This window comes from Phyllostomus discolor, chromosome 14 (genome assembly GCF_004126475.2).
Source record: "Phyllostomus discolor isolate MPI-MPIP mPhyDis1 chromosome 14, mPhyDis1.pri.v3, whole genome shotgun sequence".
NCBI lineage: Eukaryota > Metazoa > Chordata > Mammalia > Chiroptera > Phyllostomidae > Phyllostomus > Phyllostomus discolor.
The window spans coordinates 16,875,090-16,898,411 of NC_040916.2; the positions used below are offsets into that span (position 1 = coordinate 16,875,090).

At 50.0% G+C, this 23,322-nt stretch overlaps 1 protein-coding gene across 2 annotated transcripts in view; it reads right to left on the reverse strand.

Annotated features, from left to right (window-relative positions):
* Nucleotides 1-23,322, reverse strand: part of CACNA1E (calcium voltage-gated channel subunit alpha1 E) — a 410,647-nt gene that overhangs the window by 81,394 nt on the left and 305,931 nt on the right. For both annotated transcript variants that reach the window (XM_036015954.1, XM_036015953.1), the window contains 2 exons: nucleotides 4,491-4,606; nucleotides 193-246 (listed from right to left, as the gene is read on the reverse strand). In XM_036015954.1, the coding sequence (XP_035871847.1) occupies nucleotides 193-246; nucleotides 4,491-4,606 (170 nt within the window). The remainder of the gene's footprint in view (nucleotides 1-192; nucleotides 247-4,490; nucleotides 4,607-23,322) is intronic.

The following is a 23,322-nucleotide window of genomic DNA, read 5'->3' on the forward strand; positions in this document are numbered from 1 at the left end:
TCACTTCGAAAAGCATTTAAATCTGAGACTCGACTCCCTCCTCTGTAAAGCACGAGGGGTGCTATGACAGAGACTTTGGTTTCCAGTCCCAGGGCGCCCCTCTTGTACGTATGTCTCCTCTTTGGATCGAGAGAGAGACTGCCGCGCTCAGGGGGCGAGGCGAGTGGGGCCCGGCGCTGGCCGGAGTCTTACCTTCCAAGGCTGACGTTCCAGAGTTTTTATTTTCTTCGGCAAGCATGACTTCCTCTACATGGAGACAAATGGTTTAGTAAATGATCTGTAAGCGGCGAACTATTCTGCAAAGTGAAAATCCCTCGGAAAGGGCTTTGGCTCCGGGCAGCGGAGATGGAGCAAAGGGCTCCTAGTGGGTCGCAGGCTCCGGCAGCAGAGAGCCATTGGGCCCCGGGGGGGCGGGGGGGGAGCTCCAGAGACTGTCCGAACAGAAGGAAGCCCTCCAGTGAGGGCCCTTGGGGGGAGGTGGGCACCATTCGGCTGTGTCTGACCCACTTGCTCAGGGGGATTCCTGTGAGAGGTGAGCTGATCTTTTTAACTAAAAGCCCCTAAATCGATAGAAATGAAAAATTTCCATTTCTGGGTTTCCTTCTACCCACCCAGGTCCTTGTCTCTGCTAACCCCTTAAACCACTCCTACGGATGGGAGCTTCCTTACTTTCTCACGGTTGCAACCATAACACCTACCCGCTCATTCAGGAGCAGAGAGCCGGGTGTGGGCCCTAGCCTGCACCTGTAGGCTGGCGCCCCCCACCCCGCATCCTGCCTCCTTGAGCAGAGCCTCAGTTGACGAAGCTGGGGCCATCTTGGAGATGACCCTGTGACACTGGTTTTTGTCCATGATCTATTCCCAGCACACAAAACTCTTAAAATCCTTGGAATGTATTGTCTTTGTATGCTAATGAGATGACTCACTGTGGGGGCTGCAGCGGAAGAATGGGGGCTGGTAACCAGAAACACCAACTTTAGGATTAGCGGGCTTTCTAGAAACTTTCAGCCCCCTCCCCCTTCCATCTCCTGGAGATGGAGAGGGGCTGGAGATTAATCAATCACCAATGGCCAATGTTTGGTCAATCATGCCAGAGTGATGGGACCTTCATAAAACTGAAACAATGGGGCCCAGGGGACTTCTGGGTTGGTGACCACGCCCAGAGACTGAGAGGGAGGCGCGTCCAGAGAGGGCATGGCAGCGCTGCGTCCACCCACCCCCCCAACTCTGCCCCACGCCCTAATCTGTATCTTTCTTCATTTTGCTGTTCCCGAGTCGCAGCCTTTAGCATAAGCTGGTGTTAGTGAGTAGGGTTTTCCCTGTGCTCTGGAAGTTGCTCTAGTGAATGATCAAACCTGGTGCCCCCTAAGCTTGTGGTCAGTGGTGCAGAAACACAGGTGACCGGGGGACCCTGCTTGTGGCTGGCCTCTGAAGTGGGGACAGGCTCGTGGGACTGTCTTTAACCCGTGGGGTGCACACTAAGTGTGAGGGACACTTGGTGTGAGAATTCAGTCAAATGGCTGGGCCCCAGTAGGTGTCACAGAATGGCAGGACTGGTTGGTTTTGAACGACATACTCAGTTGCTGGTGTTTGGCAAAGGACCACACCATCCCTTGGCCTCCCCGAGGGCAGCCCTGTACTCCACAGGGGCATCGTCATTGAAAGGATTCCATTTTCTGAGACTTTTTGGCATAAGCCTCCCTAGCATCCCTCCCAACTTGCCAACAAAATGGTCCATGTCTGGTGGGATTCGGCGTCCCGTGTTTGGAGAGATGTGGGATTGAGTTTGGGTTCCCGCCCTCACTCATCCCATAATACACCAGTTTAGAGACCTAAGCAATCATTGCAGAGGATGCCAGCTATCAGAGGAAACGCTGCAGCCAGCCCGATTAAAGGACGGTTTAACTTAAGCACTTGTGACAAGTTCAAGGGCAAGCAGAAGAGGGTCAACTCATTAGCACAATCCACCTGCATATAAAATGGAGAGTGCATAATGAATGTATTTCCCAGGGAGGGGGACAGTTTCAGGCCCAGAGGGTACAGGAAGGATGTCATTATTCCAAGTGCTCATGTTTAGCTTTTCCTTTTTTAAGTACAGCCTCCGGCGAAACTCTCAGTTAGTAGGCTAAGCGTTATTGGAGGGATGCTCTCTGATGCAGACGAAGAGGGTTTTAAAGTCATTGGACGGCACATTCTGAGGGCACCGTTTAAAATAGGTGCCTGTTAAAATACCGCATAGCAACCGAACAACCTCAGCCAGAGTCCTGTGGGCTGTGTGTGGTGCCCGGGCTCTGGCGGGCGGTGGGGGGTGCAGGTCTGAGGACCCCTGAAGCAGACGGAGTTGCGTGGAGCAACTGAGTGCGTCTCGGAAGCCCTCGAGGGCTCTGGATATGCCACAACCACCCCCTCCCCCAATGCCTTTTGCCAAGTTCGCTTTCGAACTTGAGAGTGTCTTTCCAGGGAAATGTAACCCATATGTCTGTGATTCACTCGCGCTCCATTCGCAAAGGGAAGGGCCAGGAAGCACGAGCTGACGTTGCAGTGCGTCTTTTTTCTTAGAAGGCGGAGGGAGCCGGCTTTGCCAACTGGGAGGAAGTGCCGCCTTGCCGCCCTGCGTGGCTGTGGAAAGCAGAGCCCAGGGGGCAGCACCCCGGCAGCCTGGCCCCCAGGTCGGGGTGGAGGGCTCTCCCCAGCTCTGCCGCCGGCCCACTCGCTAGGGTGGTCCATCCGGTGGCTCCTCTGCCCAGGACGCCAGTGACAGCTGGGACTTCCCGCTGCCTGCCTGGCCTGGTGGCAGGCCTGCTCAGTAAGGCTGAGTTACCATTCGGGAAGGGAGAAGGGATATGCCCCGTCACCCCCACACGGGAGCCTCAGGGGAAAAAGGGCGAGAGAACAGCGCAGTCAACACACACGGCTCGGCTTCCAGAGGAGGCAGAGAAAGGTGGCGAGTCCCAAAGGTGGGGAAGGGGGGTGACTGTTACGTGGCATTGAAGTGGCATTTTCCATCACACTCTCCCTCACCTGGACAGACGGTCAAAAGCTGACCCCAGAGCTGGCAGAGGCTCTGCGTGTTGTCCCCCACCGCTCTCCCAGCAGGGGGCGCTCAGGCAACTGGGCCTCGAATCACATTCCAAACTTTTCCTGGGGGACCTCACATTAGTGCCATCCTTCCCACCCAGCCTAGAGAAAAAGCGCTGACGGTCGTGTGTGACTTTCATTTTAAAAAGGTGCACCTTGCTCAGGAAGAAAATGAAGATAAATAAGACCAGTGCGAGCCAACCTTTAAAACAGTGAGACAAGCAAACGCAGCCTTTTCACTGACAGGGATGGCGGGTCGCCATCCCTCATACACAGCCGAGCCACGGTGCAACTTGAACCTGGTGGCTCTGGGGGTTAATGAAATCGTGATGAGCTTGTACCTACTACACCCAGGGCTGGGTGAGAATCGCTCCCGAGGCGGAGCCACAGCGCATGAGGAACTGATGACAGCGCAGGGAAGAGGCAAAACCAGCCCTCACCATCCTCCACTCCCCGGCTTCCTGTGCCAGCCTCACAGCTGGTCCCCCTGCTTCCGGCCTCGCCCTCCTGTTGTCTGTTCTCAATGCAGCCGCCAAGCACCCCTTCTGGACTTTAAATCAGAGCATGCCCCGCTCTGTTCAAAACCCTCCAGTGGTTCCTGCCTCACTCGCCCTTACGGTGCTGGCCACACCCGATCCACTGCCCTGCCCCCCCCCCCCCCACCCCGGGATTACCTCATCTGCCTCCTGTCCCCTCCCCTGCTCCACCCACTCCTGACCCTGCAGCACAGCTGGCCACTCCCACATGACGGCCTTGGCATTGGGCTGTTCCTCCCCCACATCTTCCTGTGTCTCACCCCCTCATTTCCTTCATGAGTCCCCCAAATGGGTCTACCCTGACCCCTCTGTTTAAAGCTGCAACTTCCCCTGCGCCCCACAGTCTTACCGGGATCTGTTTTCATTGGATGTTATCACCTTCTACAAGTGACTCATGACTGTTTTGCTCACTGCTGCCTCCCCCAACCAGAGGGTAATGCGCCCACAGGGGTAGATAGAGCCCTGGCTCACAGCTGTGCCCGTGCCCGGAGCCGGGCGCAGCACAACAGAAGCCCGCGATAACCATCTGTGGGATGAACGGACTGTTGTTACTAGTACCAGTATTAGTAGCACCAAATGCCACCAGCCCAAACGCAGCTCCAGGGTCGGGTTATGTCACCTTTTACTCAGTTCACCTTGCTAAAATGCCTGTCTCGTGAAGGTGTTTAGTAGAAGAACAGGGACAGGCGGGTGCCGGATAAAGGAAAGTGGGGCCCGCAGGGAACCCCAAAGCGAACGAGGCATCTAGAGCTTCTGTCTGCTCTGGTCTGGGCTGCTGCTATGCACGGAGGTATTGGGAGTGAGCGGCAAGGAGGTCCCTGCCACCTGTGCAGCCGTCCCCCCCCGCCCCCCCACCACTGCCCCCCCGAGTCTCACCTGCTTTGTCTATCCAGGCGCGGTACCCGTTCAGCTCCCGCTCAATCTGCTGCTGGCGCCGCAGCTTCATGAAAGCTCTCCGGTTCTCCACTCTCTCCCTCTCTTTGGCAAATTCCCTGTGGACAAGGAGGACACGGTTCGCCAGGGTCGGGCAGTGCCAGGACTAGGAGGAAGGGTGAAGCCAGGAGGAGGCGGAGTTTGAGCAGGCGCCTCTGGGCACCCCTGTTCCCCGCTCCTTGGTCCCAGGCTGCAGCCTCGACCTGCTTAAAAGGCTGCTCAGAAACGCACCTCGTTCAGCCTTCCACAAGAACCTTCCCAGAGCAGTTTCCTTCCCATCAGCACTAACACCCTCCGCTTGCTCTAATTGGAAAAGTGTTTTCTTAGTCACACGACAAACTCAGTCTCAAAACGCTGTAAAAGTTCCATGGCCCCACCTACAACGGAGGCCCTTAACCCTCCGAGGGGCACGGCTACTCTTGATGCTTTTAATTACAACAGCGATTAATGTACGTTGACCACTTATTACATATCAGCCCTGTACAAAGTTCTTCATTCCCATTAACTCCTGTCATCCTCACAACTGCCCGACGAAGTAAGTACTATTAAAATTCTTGTTCAACAGACGAGCAAATAAGGCCTCCAGAAGAAAAGTAACTTGCTGGGATCTGAACTTGAACCAGAATGCTGTGCTTCCTCTGGGGCCCCGTACCCTGTGGTGCTCAGGAGCGGCTGCCACTGAAGACCAGTGACACGGGTGCCTCGCAGGGCTGAGACGCTGTGTGAAGACGGCTGGGAGGGGAGAAACAAGAAGAGGAACATGCGGATGGGCCCCTGGACTGCAGGGGGAAGACAGCGGGAAGGTAAGGTGGGGCGGAGGGGAGACAGTGAGGCAGAGGGAAGGCCAAGGTGAGGGCCAGGGGCAAGACAGAGCCCATGGCCAGGCACAGGGGAGCAGAGCCACTCTGTGGCTCAGACAACGGAAAGACGAAGTTCCCATGGAAAACGAGAGAGGAGAGCCATGCCGACTGCCTGGGAGAGAGAAACACGACCAGATTCAATGGGTGAGCAAACAGGCAACAAGAAATGCTCATTCGCTAACAGCCCCCCTCCCCCTGGAAACAGCCTCTCCCAATGCCCTTCCCATCACTGCCCCCTCCCAGGCGAGAATCCCCCCTTGCGAGAGGAGCACCTCCCGACCATGGCTCAGGTGCTCGCCCACTGCCCTGGATGCTGACAAGGGGGACCCCCTGTGAACAAAGAGGTGCCCCCGGAAGATGAGGGAGGCCAGCACCCACGGTGGGCCCTGCCAGCCACTCCCTCGTGGCCGGGGAGGAAGAAACGAGCCAGGGGCTGAGGGACACGGCCCAGCCCCCATGCAGGGCATGGGCAGGGACCTCTTCCGGTCCCTCCTGCCGAGACAGAGATGGATTCGTCGGCACAGACACCTTCTAATGCTCACCGCCGGGCTGCGGGCCTGGGTGTCAGGCCCGATGGAAGGAGAAACTCTCCTGAGTGTGGCTTCAAGTTCGGGGTTCTGCTGAGAGTGTTGTGGGGGATGGGAAGGGAGAGGGCCGAAAGGAAGGGTGCCAGGGCCAGTGCGTGGCCAGGTGACAATTCAAGCCCTGGGGTTCCCTCTGTTCCTCATGGCCATTTACGGACTTCAGCAGTCTGAAGGTGACAGGGGCTGGCTTCGTTCACGGCGTCCCCAGGTACCAAAGGTCTTACCTTTGACCCTTCGTCTTCTTTTCATCCCTCCCACCTGATGAGGGCGCTTTTCCGTTGGCTGTGTCTCCAGGGGGACACTACAGCCGCCCCCCACTTCACCCTCACTGTCTTGGTCCAGGACCCCACCCTCTCCTGCCCAGACCCTCCCCCTCCCGGGAGCACCGGCCTGCTCTCTCACCACTGCCCGCCCCTCTTCCCTTCCTGCCCTCCGTGTCCCAGCCACCGACTTATCTTCCTAAAACAAGGGTCGGGCACGATCACTTCCCAACCCAAAATGATAATAACCACGGTGAGTGGTATTTGTGGGACACTTTGTAATTTTTAAGCACCTCCGCATATTTTCCTCAATCATTACAACCCTTCTGAGAAGGCGGCAGAGCAGGTATCGTTATCCTTAAGTGGAAAGTCAGACAACTTGTCCAAGTTCAAGCAGCAACGCCAGGCGTGGAGCCCAGCGGTGTCTGCTCCGAGGGTCGGAGCTCCTCCCACCCGCACACCTGCTGGGGGTGGGGGTTGGGGTGGGGGAGGGGCGTGTTGGTGGTGGCTTACCCGACCCTTTCATAGGTGCGTGCCTCAATTTTTCAACTACGCTCTGGGGGGGGATCCAGGGAGCTTTCAAGCAAGGCCTTGAAAAAGGAGACTTCAAGCAGGCTGCGACCACAGAACACAATTTCCTTTAGCATCTGGAGTATTTTTCTGCTCAGAAAACTGAATCTAAGGGGGACTTAAGTGGCCCTTTGAGGAGACAAGTATCCAAGGCCACTGCCACTGAGAGGAACCATGACCCTCTGGTCCTCTAAATTCCATCTGTTCTAACATCCCCCACAGCCTCCTGCACTTGCTGCTAAATGGAACACACACACCTGACACGGCCTTCAAAGTCTTTCTCGGTCTGACCTGGACCTTTTTCAAACCTCACCTTCCTGCATTCCCATCCGCCCCTCGCACCGGCCGCCCCTTGGGTGAGTTCTGACCCCGCACGCGCTCACTGTTCCTGAAGGGGCAGTGAGGTGGTTCGAGGCTCAGTTCCCGCTGCCTCTCGGCCTGAGTCTGGTAGCAGCTTTCTTCAAGGCCAGGTTGAAATGTCACCTCTTCTCCCCCTCCCGCCCCCCAGTCCTGAGTCTTCTGGCCTCCCTTTCCGCTATTCCCCTACAGCTCATGGAGCAGCCAGACCTTTACTGTGCTGAGCTGTACATGTGACTCTCTCCATTACGTGAGCTTTTGGTAAAGATGCTGTGTTTTCTTAACGTTGTATCTTCCCGGATGAGGCTAGGCCTGGCGCATAATATATGTTCAATTGATTTTTTTTAATTAAAAATACCCAGGCTGACTTGGTGATCACACCAGTAGCTCCACCCTGGGTCCCAAAGGCCTTGGTGAACGCATGCGCCCTTCCTGCACCGAGCCGAAGCCAGCCAGGTGCCTGCACCGAGCCGAAGCCAGCCAGGTGACTCTGTGGGGACGCACCATCAGCCAGGTAACCCCTGGACACTGCGAGTGCTCTTCGTTGGCTCTGCTAAAATCTCTGTGGAACTCGTTTACGAAGTATGCAGTGTGCCCCCTCTCGCTGGCCCCCGAGTGACCTTGACTTCCGGCGGGACAGGCCAGCAAACCCAGGCTAACCTCCCTGTGTACTTGGAAGTTTCCTGGCTCCGGGTCTCACCAGCTGGCCTCCCTGCTCTCCTCTGTCGCGCAGGCCCCCTCTCTTCCCACCCTCCCACCTGGCATCTTCGCTGGGCTCACGAGCCCAGAGCCCAGCCAATCTGGCCTGGGCTTTTTGAGAAGCCTCTTGCTAAAGGAAGTAAACAAAGAACGCGCACCATGGGGACAGCTCTTGAGGCAAACGCGTCTCAGTGGGGGAGGAGCCGTGCTGGGGACTTCTGCATTCTGTTTATCCGGGGCCCCTTTTCTGTTTTTCCACTGGGAGCCCAGGGCAGAAAGTCTGGCACCGGAGTCTTTGATGACACCTCTCCCCACCTCCCTCCCTGTCATCACTGTTTGTGCCCTTGGCTCATCTCCTGACTAGTCTGCGGGCTCCACGGGGCCAAGCAGGGCTGACACTGTATCACATTCCAGCTGGGACCTAGGAAGATGATGAATCCAAGGCTCAGAATTATAGCAGATTCCATAGATGATGAAAGTAACACGGTAAGAACAACTCATGGTCATCTAACACATCTGTGAAATTTTAAATTTACAAGCACTTTCAGGTCTGTTAGTTCACTTGTACTTGCGAAAGCCCTGGGAGATTTCAGAAGGGCTCTGGTCCACGATCAGCCCGTCCATTGGCTGGAATGCGAGCCAATGTCCTCCAATGCCGGGCGAGAGGCAGTTTCCACAAAGCCCCGCTGTCTTCTGCGCTGTGTAGATGTCAACCTTTAAGATCTACAAAGGGGATTTACTTAGTTTCAGCCCGGGTTGAGGAAAATAAGGATATAAAAACAAGAGTTTTTGTGTTTTTCCTAAAAAGGCTAGCTTTTAAACAGCAAAGCAGTATGAAAATCCATCGCCCTGTGTTGGGTTAACAAAGACCTACTATAACACGGCACAGTGAGGGCCCCACCGCTTGGTTTCTGCGTCCTTATCATGGTCATTGCTGATTTACACGCGTAGTGCATTCTGGAGAAAACAGGGACAAGCAGGACTCGACTCCGTGACCCGTCAAAGATAACTGACTTTTCTAACCTTAGGGTCAACCCACCCACAGCTCTCGTGAGCACCTCCGTGGCCAGACCCAGCAAAGGGAGGCGTGTCCCTCCCACTGGTCCCCCCAGCCCCACCCATTTCCAGAGAACCTACACCCTTTCTCCGCTTCCCAGAGGATCCTGGGGTTTATTCAGACGATGATGCTTTTGCAAAGGCAAAGCAGATGACCATTACTGTCCTTACTCAGATGACCACTGCCAGACTTCCTATTGAAAGGTAACTCAAAGAAAGGCCTGCCTTCCACACAGCTCAGTCTACCCAGCTGCCCTGGACTAAGCCACAGGAGATGTAACAGGAGACAGTGTGGCTGACAACAGAAGAGAACTCATGGCCCCCGAGTCCTCTTGGCCTTTGCCTGTGGCTTAGGGTAAGAGGTGGGCAATCAGCTGCTTTCCATTGGCTCCATTCAGTGTGCCCACTCCCACAGATGTAACAGAACTCAGGGTGGGATGCACCTAGACTTCAGAATCCCAAACGGGGGGGGGGGGGGGGCGAAAATAGATCCCCAAACGCTCACGTGGTCCCCAAACGCTCTGCCCCCAAGGGACACCCACTGTTCATGACCCGGCAATGACCTCTCAGTCTCAGTCTCCTCTCCAGTCACTGCTGGCACCAGAGGGACACAGAAACCCTCGGCTCACAACCAGGGCGGGAGCAAATCAGATCTATTCCGGAGTCCTCGCCGGAGCCTTGTAAGACACTGAACGATGAGAGAGAGCCAGTGAAAGGGCAGCCTGAGAAATGGGAGAGAATGTTTGCAAATCATAGGCCTAAGAAGGGGTTAGTACCCAGGATGTGTACAGAACTCATACAGATCAACAGCAAAAAAATTGATTAGAAATGGGCAGAGGAAATGAATAGGCATTTTCCCGAAGATATATCCATAGCCAATAGGTACACGAAAATGAGCTCAACACCACTAATCACCAGAGAACTGTAAATCAAAACCACAATGAAATGGCACCTCACGCCTATTAGAACAGCTGTCATAAAAAAAGACAACAGGCAACAGATGCTGGGGAGGACGCAGAGAAAAGGGAACCCTTGTGCACTATTTGCAGGAAAATAAATTGGTGCGGCCACTGTGAAAAACAGTATGGAGTTCCTCAAAAAATTATAACTAGAACTACCACAGGACCCAGCAATCCCACTTCTGGTGATATAGCTGAAGAAAACAAAATCACTAATTCAAAAAGATATGTGTAGCCCTATATTCACGGAAGCATTGTTTACAACAGCCAAAGCACAGAAACAACCTAAATGTCCACTGACAGATAAATGGGTAAAGATGATAGGATACATACATTAAGTACATACATATATATATCACATTATATAAAATAGAATGCTGTTCAGCCATGAAAAGTAAGTCCTGCCATTGGAGACACCACAGATGGACCTTGAAGACTTTATGAAATAAGTCAGACAGAGAAAGACAAGTACTGTGTGATCTTATTTACATATGGAATCTAAAAGAAAAAACCCACACACCTGAACTTCACAGAGACAGATCGGTGGTTGGCAGAGGCGGTGGTGGGGTACAGAGGGCACGGGGGAAGGTGGTCAAAGGACAGACTGCCAGTCACAAGATGAACAGCGTCTGAGAATCTAACATGTAATGTGGTACCTCCAATTGGTAACACTGTGTTGGATAATTGAAATTTTCTCAGAGAGTAGATCTTAAAAGAGTTCTCAAACTTTAACTGTATGAAGGGGTGGATATTAGCCAAACCTACGGTAGTAATCATTCCACGACAGACACATATATCAAATCACCACGCTGTGCACCTTGAATTAATACAATGCTGTGTGTCAACTGCATCTCAGTGATACCGGGCGGAAATACAAATTGTGTTGTGTTGGAGATACTTCTTGCCTGGGCCTGTTTTCCACAACTCCTGGGTGCTCTTCCCCTGGTGACGTGTCTGTCTCACACAGATAAATGGAAGATGAGTTGGAGCGGGCCTCTATTCCGATTGTCACATATGTAGGAAAGGTTTGGGTTTTTAAGTCTTACATTTCAACTAGGGGAGCTCAGGAAGAGACTGATCTTGTATTACATGGTTAAGGACAATTTCCTTCTTTAATCCCACTCAGTGAATTCGCATCTGCGACCACTTTTGTTTCCCGGCAGTTTACACGAGAGGCACCATTTGTAAAAATCGACTGTTGATACAGAACCAATTCCATGTTTTTCAGAGTTAGATGAAGTGTTAAAACTAGATACACCATCTCAGACAAAGTGTAGCACCCAACACTTTTCACCTGTGTGACTGGGGGTGTGTTTGGGACCAGGCTGCGAAGCAGTCTGTCTAGTCACATTCAGGTTAAGATTAAAATTCGTTGGCATTTACGGAACTAAGGGAGCCACTGCCACAGCCGAGTCAGAAAGCGGCTCATCTGTATGTTGATAAAATTAAATTAAAGTGATAAACTGAAATTCAGTTCACCCGGTAATGGGAGGGCTTCGGTCATGCACGCATCTGGAAGTTACCATGTGGTGGCTAACTTTTGGGAAAACGCAAGTGAGGTCCTCACTGAAACCTCACTCCAACCTGAGATTCCTGCCCACATTAGGCAGCCGCGGCCCCAGGGCACCCGGACAGGTGTCTCTACAGGGATGTCAGGGACTGTCTGGCTCCAGTCTGGCCTCCGGCTCCAGACCCTCCTCCTGACTCCGTCCCCACGGGAAGCTCTGCTTACCAATGTAGAGGCCCTCGCTGCTGTCATGGCAACCAAAGGAAGACAAAGCCCGCCAGGAGGGGTTGCCCGTGTGACTCAAAGATCTGTTTACACACACTCCTGTACACACTTGTGAACTTCATCACACACACACACACACGGGTGCGAACACACACGTGCTCACACTGGCACGCAGAGGCGAGCATGTAGACAGACTTGGCCAAGCAAGCAAGTGGACGCAAAGTCAGGTCCCTGTTAGCCTCCAGGGCCCATACTGCCCGAGGGCCTCACCACTCCCCCCATCTTCCTGGAAGGAGGAGTTTGGGGGAGCCATCAAGAGCAGCTTCTTCAACCCTGTATGTTCTAAAACAAACAGAAAAATTGGGGGGACATCAGAGAGGCAATTGTGTGTTGGCGGTGGTTTAATTTCAGGCTCCCTGGGACATGGGCTGCAGGATGGCGGGTCAAACAGCATTTCGGAGTGCTCAGGAGGCTGGGGAACCTTTTCTCCCCTTGCCCAGAGGAGCAAACACGGCCCAGAGAAGGCAAACACCTTGCTGAAGGTCACCCACTCCAGCTGTCTCCCAGTTGTTTACCCCTCATCCCCTGCCTGCTCCAGGAAGGGTTTGAGGAGACTCAGGCTGCCTGCAGAGCGCGCAGCCCTCTGAACGCGGTGCAGTGCTGACTCCGACGGGCAGGACGGAGGGCCCTCCAGTGTGCAGGAGCCCCTCCCCCCCCAGCAGTGACGGGGGACGCTGGCCTGCCACAGAGCGCTGTACCCCACCCCACCCCACCCCTCTGCTGCAGGCCCAGAGCAATGACAGGAAGGCCGAGGGTGCCCCAGACCAGCACACCAGGTGGGAGGACCTGCCCAACCACCTCTCCAAGCCCCACCTGTTCCATGAGAGGAAACCCAGGCGCAGGGAGGTCGGGTGGCTCGCTGGTCCGAGCCGACAGCATGGGGGCTGACCCGGAACACCCCTGCGATCTGTGGGTTCCAAGGCCAGTGCTGCCGTACGTCCTCGTGACCTCTCAGCCATGAGGAGGCAGAGACAGATTTCGTTCAGGCTCTTGGGGAACGCATGGTCTCTCTCTCTCTCTCATTCTTCTTGCCATGGAGACCTTGTTTGTTTATTTGACCGAGTAGCTGCAGGGGAAAGGCCGGGCAACGCACTTAAAGGGGATCATGGAGGAGCTGGCAAGCTTCCGGTTTTACTTTTTCACCTCAAAGCTGGTGCAATCCAGCCTGTGAGAGCATACGGTCAAGAGCTCTGAAACTGGACTGAGCTGGGCATGAATCCTGGCTCCATGAGGGTCTGATCTGGGGCAAGTTCTTAACCGCTCTGAGTCTCAGTTTCCCCGTCGGGAAAACCAGCACAGACCCCAGACTGCCTCCAAGCGTGGTGAGGACTGAACGGAAGAGCAGCAGGCAAGTGCGAAGGCCGGTACCGGCCCAGAGTAGCATTGCAAGTGCCCATTTTAAGCGTTACTGAGGCTCCCGAGACTGTATCGTAACACATGCAACGCTGACCGAGGCCTGCATACATGTATGTGTTTATTTCACCTCCAAAGTACGATCTATGGAGCACCTACTATGTGCCTGGCATTGTCTGCAACCCTGAGGTTATAGCAGCAAACACCCTCCGGCACTCACTCACCCTTTTCCTCCCCTGCCAGCACCTGCTAAAAGGATGGTGACTGATTTTCAGCAAAATGCTATGAAGAAATTGCTGCAAATAAAATTCAAAACAAAAAGGTCCTCACGTATTCTGAGATGCTGCCCCATCTCATTCCAACGACGCCACCCACCAGCAGGGACAGGCCAGGAGTGGCCTGCGCTGGGGATGCCGTCCAGGTCTGAGCCCCCCGGGCTTGTCCTCACAACCGTGCTAAGAAGGGCACCGGGGCCCACTTCGACCCCTATCTTGCAGACTGGAAACACTGAGGCCGAGAGGATCCACGCGACTCCTCTGGAAAGACAGAGTTACCAAACGGAGTTCTGACCGCCCTCCTGTTCGATGACCCTCCAGCCTTGCCGCCTCGCTTCAGCACACGGGCACATCACGGCACGCACTCCTGCAGGCACGTGTTGCTTTCTCGCTCTTAAAGCAGATCATAGTGTGTGTTTCAGTCACCCTATTCCAGTGGGTTCAAAGCCCTGGGGTGCAGGAAAAATGAGCCAGGGAAGCAAGAACATGTGGTATTCTCCTTTCTCCCCCCCCCCCCCCCCCCGGCACTCTAATTACAGCACGGAAGAGGCATCTTGACAGAGAACAAATGGCTGTGTTCTTTCAGGAGACACTTTCTGCACCCCTCGGAGAAGCCGCGGCAACCAGCGCCCTCCCCGAAGGCTGGGAGGCGCCCGAGGAGTGGGTGCGGCTGTGTTCAAGGGAGTGACTGCGAGTTGATTACCCGCTGCACACGGTGTGGGCACGTCTCCTTTGTAAAAAGCTTTGAATTGCCCAGAATCCTTTGTTCGACATCCCCTGATATTTAAACATTAGAGATTCCGCCCAGGAAGGTAAAATCTTCCTGGTTCTGCATCAAAAGATTCTTCCCCATTGACACGAGCCCTTTCTTCTGCTTCAGGGTGGACAGGCAGAACCGAAGCCGAGACCCCAAAGCTGACAGAGGGGAAGGGTGCGCAGTGAGGAGAGGGGCTGGGGTCTGCAAGGAACGTGGGGCAGAGAGAAGCTGATGCGGCGAGTCCTGAAGGGAAGGGAGGAAGGGAGGAGGAGCAGAGACCTGGTGGAGGTTAAGGCACCCAAATGGGAGCTCACCACCCAGAAGGGCTGGCGGGACCTTAAAAGGGCCACGCATGGCCCTTTTAAATGTCTCCGTGGCGGGTCATAGAGAAGGTTTCATTCCCACACCCATTCATTCACCTCCTCAGGGATCAGAAAGCTCTCACTGAGTTCCATTTTCCAGACAGAAAACCAAGGCTTCGCACAGCAACCCTACTTGGCCCAAAGGGCAAAGATCCGCACTAGAAGCAGCTGTACCTCAGCCACTTATGTTCTTCATAACCGCCCACCTGTGGGGACCCTGTTATGCTGCAAACTCTCCGATGGCAGGGACTGTGTTGGACTGTCCTTGCTCAGCCTTGCACCCACAGTCCCAGCGCACGCTGGCGGCTCCACCAATGCTTACGCACCGAACGAGCTGCCGCTCACACGAGGAGGCAACCCCGGGACAAAGAGCAGTTTGGGGATCTGGAACAAGAGAGGACAGGCCCAGCGGGGTGAGCGGGACATCTGCCCTGGGTCTCGGTCCTGAAAACGTGTGGGCCCAGCACGTACACACTCAACAGGGGGTGGGAGCTCTAGGTGGGTCTTTTTTTCTAGCTTACTCTCCCAGGACAGATGTCCCTGCTTTGCTTCTTCTCAATCTCCTTTGCTTCTCTAAACATTGGCATGTCCCAGAGTCCGGGCCTAGGTCGTCTCCTCTGGACACTCTCCCTGCTCCCTGGAGGTAACCCAAATAGGCCCCTGGACTCAACGTCATCTCTGTGCTAAAGGCCACCCAATTTATACCTCCAGCCCCAGCTTCTCAATGAGCTCCAAACCCATGCGTTACAACTGTCTACTTGGTATCAGCATCTCAGGTGGGACATGGCCCAATCAGAACTTCTTCCCCACGCCGCTCCTCCCCTTGTCTCTCCCACTAATACCGCCCAGTCCTACTATGACCACCCAAGCTGGGAATCCATCTGTTTCAAGTCATCTCCCTTCCTCACCACAATCCAACCCATAAAGCAGCTGCTTGCAGTCTCCTCCCCAACCCCTCCACCTTTACCAGAGTCCAGGCTACTCTGGCGTCTGCCTGGACACTTGCTACCTTCTCAAGCCCCTAACAGCCTCCCTCAGACTCACTTTTTGTTTTCACCTTTGTCCCAACCCCCCATTTCCCTCCTGGGAGAAAAACAAATGGTGACTCTGAAAATGCAAAATAAATCATACACTCCCCCTTCCACACTTCAGACGCCCCCCTGACGTCCGTGGTTAAAATCCAAGCTCTTTACTGGAGGCTGCAAGACGCCACGTGGTCTGTCTCCCTGACTTTAGGGGGCCTTCCCGATCAGAGAATCAAAATTAATAACCCCCATTACCTGTCACACTCTAATAATCTGTTCTATTTTACTAATAATGTTCATTGCTAAAAGATTACCTGTTCGACTACTTGGATTTTGACTTTTCACAAGAATGCAAGCTTCAGGAGCAAAGGGTCTCCTCTGTGACGTTCACCATTGGTGCTCAGAATGGTGCCTGGGGCTTAGGAGGAACTCAACAAGTGTGTGTTGGATGGATGACTACAGGTAACAGGACTAGAATCATGTGTTCTTTTCTCTGGAGGTTCCCTTCAGTCATGACCACCGTAGACCCTGTCTACTGGTAGTGTGGTCAATCTCTCTACCGCCAAGAATTATTTCTCAACCAAGTCAACTGGAAAACAAGCTCAGCGCCTTTTCCTGGACGCTTTATGTGAATTTTCAAAATGACACCAAAGCTGTAAAGCGCCACCACAGCTGGCAACTCTTTAGAATGTTCAGCTTATTCTCCACTGCCACCGAGACCTTGTCCTTCTGCCGTCTCACTGACGCTGACGGTTATCATCTTTTATTTAGGAGTCTTCCTTAAATTAGCTTGTTTTACAGTTCATCAAAGTCCTTCATTAAAATGTAATTATTGCCTCATTGCAAATGCCAATGCCTGTTAGAGAAAAACGCTACGAAGGCAGGCGATGTACAAGCAAAGATGTCCTCCTGAAGGGCTGGCAGGTGGTAGGCGCAAGGGCTCGGGGCTGCTGGAGGCCACACGCTTCCCAACGAGGACGCGGTAACAACCACTGAAGTAGCTGAGTGTCAGGGAAGATAACGAAGCCTGTAGTGTGGTGAGAAAGAACTGCATCTGGACTCACTACACACAGCTTTGAATGGCAGACCATGGGCAAGTAATTTAACCTCTCTGAGGCCTGATTTCCTAACACCTGACCCTGACTAAGATGCCAACCTCAGTGGGCTGCTGTGTCAATGGGCTCACAAGAGCAAGACACGGATCATGGTGCCCAGCACGCTAACTTTAACACATGCACGCTGAATCCAAACCTGGAGCCCAAAGTGGCTGTGTCTCTTAGGCACCAAAGCCCTGTGAGTGAATGACTTTCACTATTTTATCCCCTTAGGATATTAACTCAAAAACAGACATTTGGGCCCTGGCTGGTGTGGCTCAGTGGACTGAGTGCTAGTCTGCAAACTAAAGGGTTGCCGGTTCGATTCCCACTCAGGGTGCATGCCTGGGTTGCAGGCCAGGTCCCCAGTAGCAGGTGTGTGAGAGGCAACCACACACTGCTGTTTCTCTCCCTCTTTTTCTCCTTCCCTTCCTCTCTCTCTAAAAATAAATAAATAAAATCTTTAAAAAAAAACCCCAGATATTTGGGTCAAAGATAATACTAATTAACACTGGAAAGGAAGGAATACCAGTGACATTCAGAGAGGAGAAAAGTTCATTTTCTGAACACCTGAAGGCAATTCGACTACTTTGCAACTCTGACTGCTCACTGCATGGATTTCTGAATGACTCTGCCACCTTCAGAAGAAGCATTCTTGCATAGGGCTTTCTGATGAGGATTTCCTTCAGAGAAGACTTTCTAGAGTTTGCAACATTCAAGACATGTGTGCAAATGAAAAAAGGCATTCGGGAGGGACCCGTGACCTTGGACACAGCCCCACCACAGAACAGATTTCTAAGAGCTTCAAAGGGCCTTGCCTTCCGGTACCAAACCCCACCCTTACGTGCTTATGGCCATCGGCAGGTGAGCTCCTCACGGAGCAGGGTACTCAGAGTGCGGTCCAGGGACTGATGCCCACCTACATTGTTACTGGAGCGTGATAACATAAATCCAGAAATTGAAAGTGTTCAGTAACTTCCACAATAATTTAATAGATGTTTTATACTCATGCGATAAGGAATAAAAATTGGGGCTTAGAGCTTACATCTCTTTGTATTTTTATTTCATTTTCATGTTAGTCCATGTTTCTTACAATCACATTTCACAAACGTTTCAATGCACACTAGACACAGCTGAAAGGAGCAGTGTTTGGAGCAAGACCATTTCTTTGTGGCAAGAAGACGTGGGGTTGAGATCATCACACTAATTGCTATTTATGTTGCGTTTATGATGTCCCAGCAACTCTGCTAAATGTTTTATAAGCAGCATGTCATTAAATTTTCACAAAAAATACAAAATACATGATGTCATTCTTGTTTTTTAAAACGAGGCCAGAGTATGTTAAAATGCCTGTCCAAGGTTGTAAAACGAAACAGGGACAGAACCAATATTCTTCTGACCACAAAATGGCCTACAGAGGCAAATTAGAGGGCAGGAGACATGAGCCGCTCAAGATTGTATTGGTAGCATTTTGTCACATCTTTCCAATATAACTTTCTCTTCTTTATTTCTGTGTGCCCACCTCCTCTGCCTTTCGTTCTTTTTTTCAATCCTTTCCTTTTCTGTCTTCCCTTTTGTCTCTCATTCATGAGGATGGACTCAATGGAAAGAACGGGGCCTAAGGTCACAAAAGCCCCTGAACTCTGCTACAGGAAGCTCTGCCCTGCCCTGCATGGGGCGGGGCGGGAAGGAAGCCATAGAAGGCATTCCATTCACAGTCTCTTCGTGTGTGGAGAGCAGGAAATGCACATTGCCCTTTTATTAAGAGAAATGGACTCCCATTAAAAGCACCAATTTTCAACAGCATTAAGTAATAACCATATCCTTTTGCAAGTAAACGTGTTCTGTTAATACATACTGACTATTTTTATAGCTCTCCTGCATGCCAATATTCAATGAATTCTAAGTTTAAGTTAAAATATTACTCCTTCCTCCATTTTCATTCTTACCCAAAAATACTTATCAGAAAACATTATCTATACATACATGTGGCGACACCCACTATCATGAAAAGGTGCACGCACACACACACGAGTGTACATATACGTGCATGGGAAGCCAGAGCCCCACGTATAGGAAGGCTGGTGCCTGGAAACATATACCACGCCCACATTTTCTGGAGTCTGACCTACTCCTTTGTAGTAATAACGCCTTCTACCTGGGAAACCAGCAAATACGGGATTTTCTTCTGAAGGGGTCACCACACAGGATTTGGCTAGATAATGCTGCTTAAGTATAAAATAAGATAGCCACTGCACTGCTACAACTGAATTTCTACCTCATGCTGCTCAGAAACTACTGCTTCTGGCAGGGCGATGTGCTCGCGTTCTGAAATAGCTTTCACAGAAAACTCCCAGGGACCCGATAAATCCAGCCAGCACGCCAATGCGTACATTCCTGAACTCACAGGAAAGGAACAGAAACCTCCATGGTTAACAAAAACTGACACGTTTTATATAAATATTTTCTCCCAGCCTGTGGTTTATCTACATTTTCTTAATGTTCAATTTTTAGTTTTGACAAAGTCCAAGTTACCAATGGTTTTAATTGTTGGTGCCTGTGGTGTCAGTCCAGGAAACGTTTGTCTACCCCAAATTCTCACAGAGATTCTCAAATTAATATTTATCCACAGAGAGACAGAAGCCTGGATTCCTAGTTTTCCCCCATACCAACTTCCAGTCGACTCAGCATGACTTAGTAAAGACTTTCCTTTCCCCACTGAAGCAACGCTGCATCTTTGTCAAAAACCAGCCAGCCATCTTTGGAAGGAGCGCTCTATTCTGTTCTGCTCGCCTGTTTGTCCTCCTCGCGCCCGTACCAAATTGTCTTCATTACAGTGGCTTTACAGTAAACCTTATAATCAAGCAGCGAAAGCCCTATAACTAAGTTCTCCTTTTTCAAAATTGTTCTGGCTTTCTAAAGTTTTTGCATTTCCGTATTAATTTTTGAATCATCTTCCCTATATCTTCAAAGTAGTCTACTGGAGTTTTGATAGGGGTTATACTGAATCTGTATTTTGCTTTAGGGATAATGGGTATCTTAATGATAGTAAGTTTTCAATTCATAAATATGACATGGCTCTCCACTTTTTAAAGCATTTCTTTATTTCAACAATCCTCTGTCACTTTTGTTATAGAGGCCTTACAGAACTTTGTCAGATTTAGTCCTAGATATTTGATTCTGTTACTTTTTATAATTTTAAAATGTTTTCAACACATTTAATTTGCAATTGATCATGGTAAGTAGATATAGCCCAGTTAATTTTTTGTATATCGACCCTACAGCCTGTTGTGACCTTGTTAAATTGGCTTATTAGCTCTAGTAGTTTGTAGATTCTATTAGAGTTTCAAAATATATGATCATATTGTTTGTGAAAAAAATTAGTTTTACTTCTTCCTTTCCAATTTGTGTGTTATTTCTTTTTCTTGTCTTATTAAAATGTCTCAGATCTAAAGAATAATGTTGAATAAAAATAAAAGCAGTAAAAGTAAAGGTTATTGCCCATTTCCAGATCACGTGGGAAAGGGGATATTTCACCATAAGTATTTTGCAAGCTTAGGTTTTTTACCTGCCCTTTTATTGAGAAAGTTCCTTTTATCATTCATTTACTGTGAGTTTTCATTAAAAAGGAATATTTGATTATGTTAAGTTCTTTTTATGCATCTATGGAGCTGTCATATGCTTTTTCCATTTTATCCTGTTAACATGGCACATTACATTGATTGATTCTGAAATGCTAATCCAACCTTGCATTCACGAATTAAATAGCACTTGGTCATGATGTATTATCCTTTATATTCTGCCAGATTTGATTGATGCATCTATGTTTATGATGGATATTGCTCTGTAAATTTCTTTTTCTATGATGTATTTGTTGGGATTAAGTACTGGAGTTATGCTTGTCACAGCAAATGACAGTTGAGAAGTGTTCTATCCGCCTCTCTATTCTGAAGGATCTCATAAAGGATCGACATTATGTTAGGTAGAGTTGACTGGTGAAGCCACGTAGCCTAGAGTATTCTGTTTCTTTTAGATTACGAATTCAATTTCTTTCATAGATATGGGCTTATTTAGATTTTCAATTTCTTGTATAAGTTTTGGCAATCATGTTCTCAAGGAACTTGCCATTTTATCTAAGGTGTTGAATTTATGGACAGAAAATTATTCATATTAAATACTTGTTATCTAATTTCTGTAGGAGCTGTAGTGATAACCCACTTTGCATTCCTGGTGTTGATTACTTTGTGTTTTTTCTCTTCCTTTGAAACTTAAATTTCAATGGTAAGTTACACAGCAGAGTGGATAGCATGGAAGAAAATGTCAGTGAACCATGAAGTTGTTTTTTTTAGTGCAACACAATGAAATAAAGAGATTCAAAAGAATGAGAGAGGTTCATAAAAATGCTGGATAGGATGACGGTCTTACGTAAGTTACATCACAGCTCTATAAAAAGAGAGGCAATAGACAGAGGAGATGAAATATTTGAAAGATAATACCCAAATTTCCCAGAATTAAGGAAATACTCAAATATATAGACATGGTAAGCATGATACATCTAAAAGCAGGATACATTAAGACAAATCCATAACTAGAACCATCAGAGTATAACTAACTACACAACAACAAAGAGAAAGTCTTTAAAAGAGCCTAAGAAATAAGCAAAAATTGATCACTGATTAAGGAATGACAGTCAGATCTTATCAGCAATGATGGCAGCTGGGACCCAAGAATTACACCTATAGCATGCTCTCAGAAATAATTGCCACTTTGAACTACATAGCCTAACAAACTAACTTTTACAAATATGGTCAAAATAAAGATACTTTCAGATAAAAAATGAAGGGATTTACGTTGCCAAAGGAATCTCTGAAAAACGTACTTCAGAAAGAAGAAAAACAATCTACAAAGACAAGTCTAAGATGGAAGGAAGAGTGTGGAACAAGATGTGGCAGACATGAGCACAGCTAATAAAGCCTGTGTTTACAATACTGAAGAGTATGCCTAAATTGCTGGGTTCAAAATGTCAATGAGGACTACACACCAGTCAGTAGCAGCATATAAGCCAAAACAGGGCAGTATAAATGACTTTTTATGTTGCATTGAAGGAGTTATTGTTTATTAAAATTTCATTGATTGAAAATGCCTGGGAAAAAATTAAAATTTAGCCACAGAAAAAAGAAAAATAGAATGCTAACTTCAAATGTGATAGAGGATATAAGTAGAAGTAAAAAGAAAAAGAGAAATAGTCATGATTCTCTGATAAGACTACCTATGTGTTGAAAACCCCAAAGAATCTACCTATAACTTAGTAGAATTACGAGAGTATAATATCAATGAATAAAAATACTGATAGCCTCCCTGGCTGGTGTGGCTCAGTAGATTGAGCACCAGCCTGCAAACCAAAGGGTTGCTGTTTCAATTTGAAGTCAGGGCACACATCTGGGTTGTGGGCCAGGTCCCCAGGAGGGGGCACACCAGAGGCAACCACAAATTGATGTTTCTCTCCCTCTCTTTCTCTCTCCCTTCCCCTCTGTCTAAAAAGAAATAAATCCTTAAAAAATTTTAAAAAATACTGATATCCCCAAACCATTAAAAAGCTAGATACCAGAACAATTAATAGTAATAATTAAATAATAAATGAGCAACAAACATCACAGAGTCCAGGAATAAATCTAACAAAAGGTATGCAAGACCTTTCTAGAGTTATAAAATCATAGTGGAAGACAGTAAAGATGACCCAAAGAAATCTGATAAGGATGTTACAATGCATATCCCATCCAATGATGGGCCAGGTGGGGACACATATATGGGCAGTAAAACTAATGAGAAGCAGACAGCTAATGAGCATCACCCTTGAGGGGGAGGGGCTGCAGCTGAGGAGTGCCCCCTGGGCCCACTACCACTAGTAACCCTCTCTCTTCAGCTGCAGAGCAAGTACCAGATACTTGTTTTATGTTTGTACCGCATACACGGTACACACCACATACAAAATTACCTACTTCTTTCTTCTGTACATCGAAAACATTTCAGACACAGGGGTTTCTGTAAGCCAATGAACCAAGGCTCAGGAAAAGACGCTGCTTGCTCCCTGTGAGGGAGTCCAGTTGTCCTGAATGAGAAGGAGAGGAAGGCCTGGCCTGGGGGAGGAGGGCTGTGTGGTCCCCGCTCGGACCTGCCCTGGCCGTGGGGTTCCGGGGAGGTCGCCGGTCTGCCTGTGTCTCACTTTACAAAATGGGGGTGATCATTTCTCTTGCACTTGTGGTGGGGATAAAGGAATAAAACAAACAAAGGTGTTCTGAAAACTATAATAAGCCTTATAGTACCTATCAGGGATGACTAGAGAGACCAAAAAAAAAAAGAAAAACAAAAAACCACACAAACAGAAAATAATTGTCTTGCAGTCCAAGAAACTGTGTCAGCTGCTTTCTTTTAACCATTGCCCAATGCCCCCCTTCTTTCAAAAGTGTCTAAAAGCATTTAGCAACCATCTTAATTTTTACTCTCAGCAAGCACAGGAGGAGCCCTGGCCTCTCAGACCCGGCTGCCTTGGCTGCACTTGAACAGAACCCCTGGCATGCCTTCCTCCGAGCGGTGCACTTAGCCGCCTTCCACAGGGCCGAGCTGCAGCCAGCCCAGCGGTGGGCTTGATGAGCCTGCGGGAGCATGGGGAGCAGACCCCCCAGGCCATTTAAGAAACAAAGTTGACCTTCCAGCACATCTTTCCTTGAGCGACTCTCCAGAGCATAAAGAATCACAGGTTCCAGAGCTCATT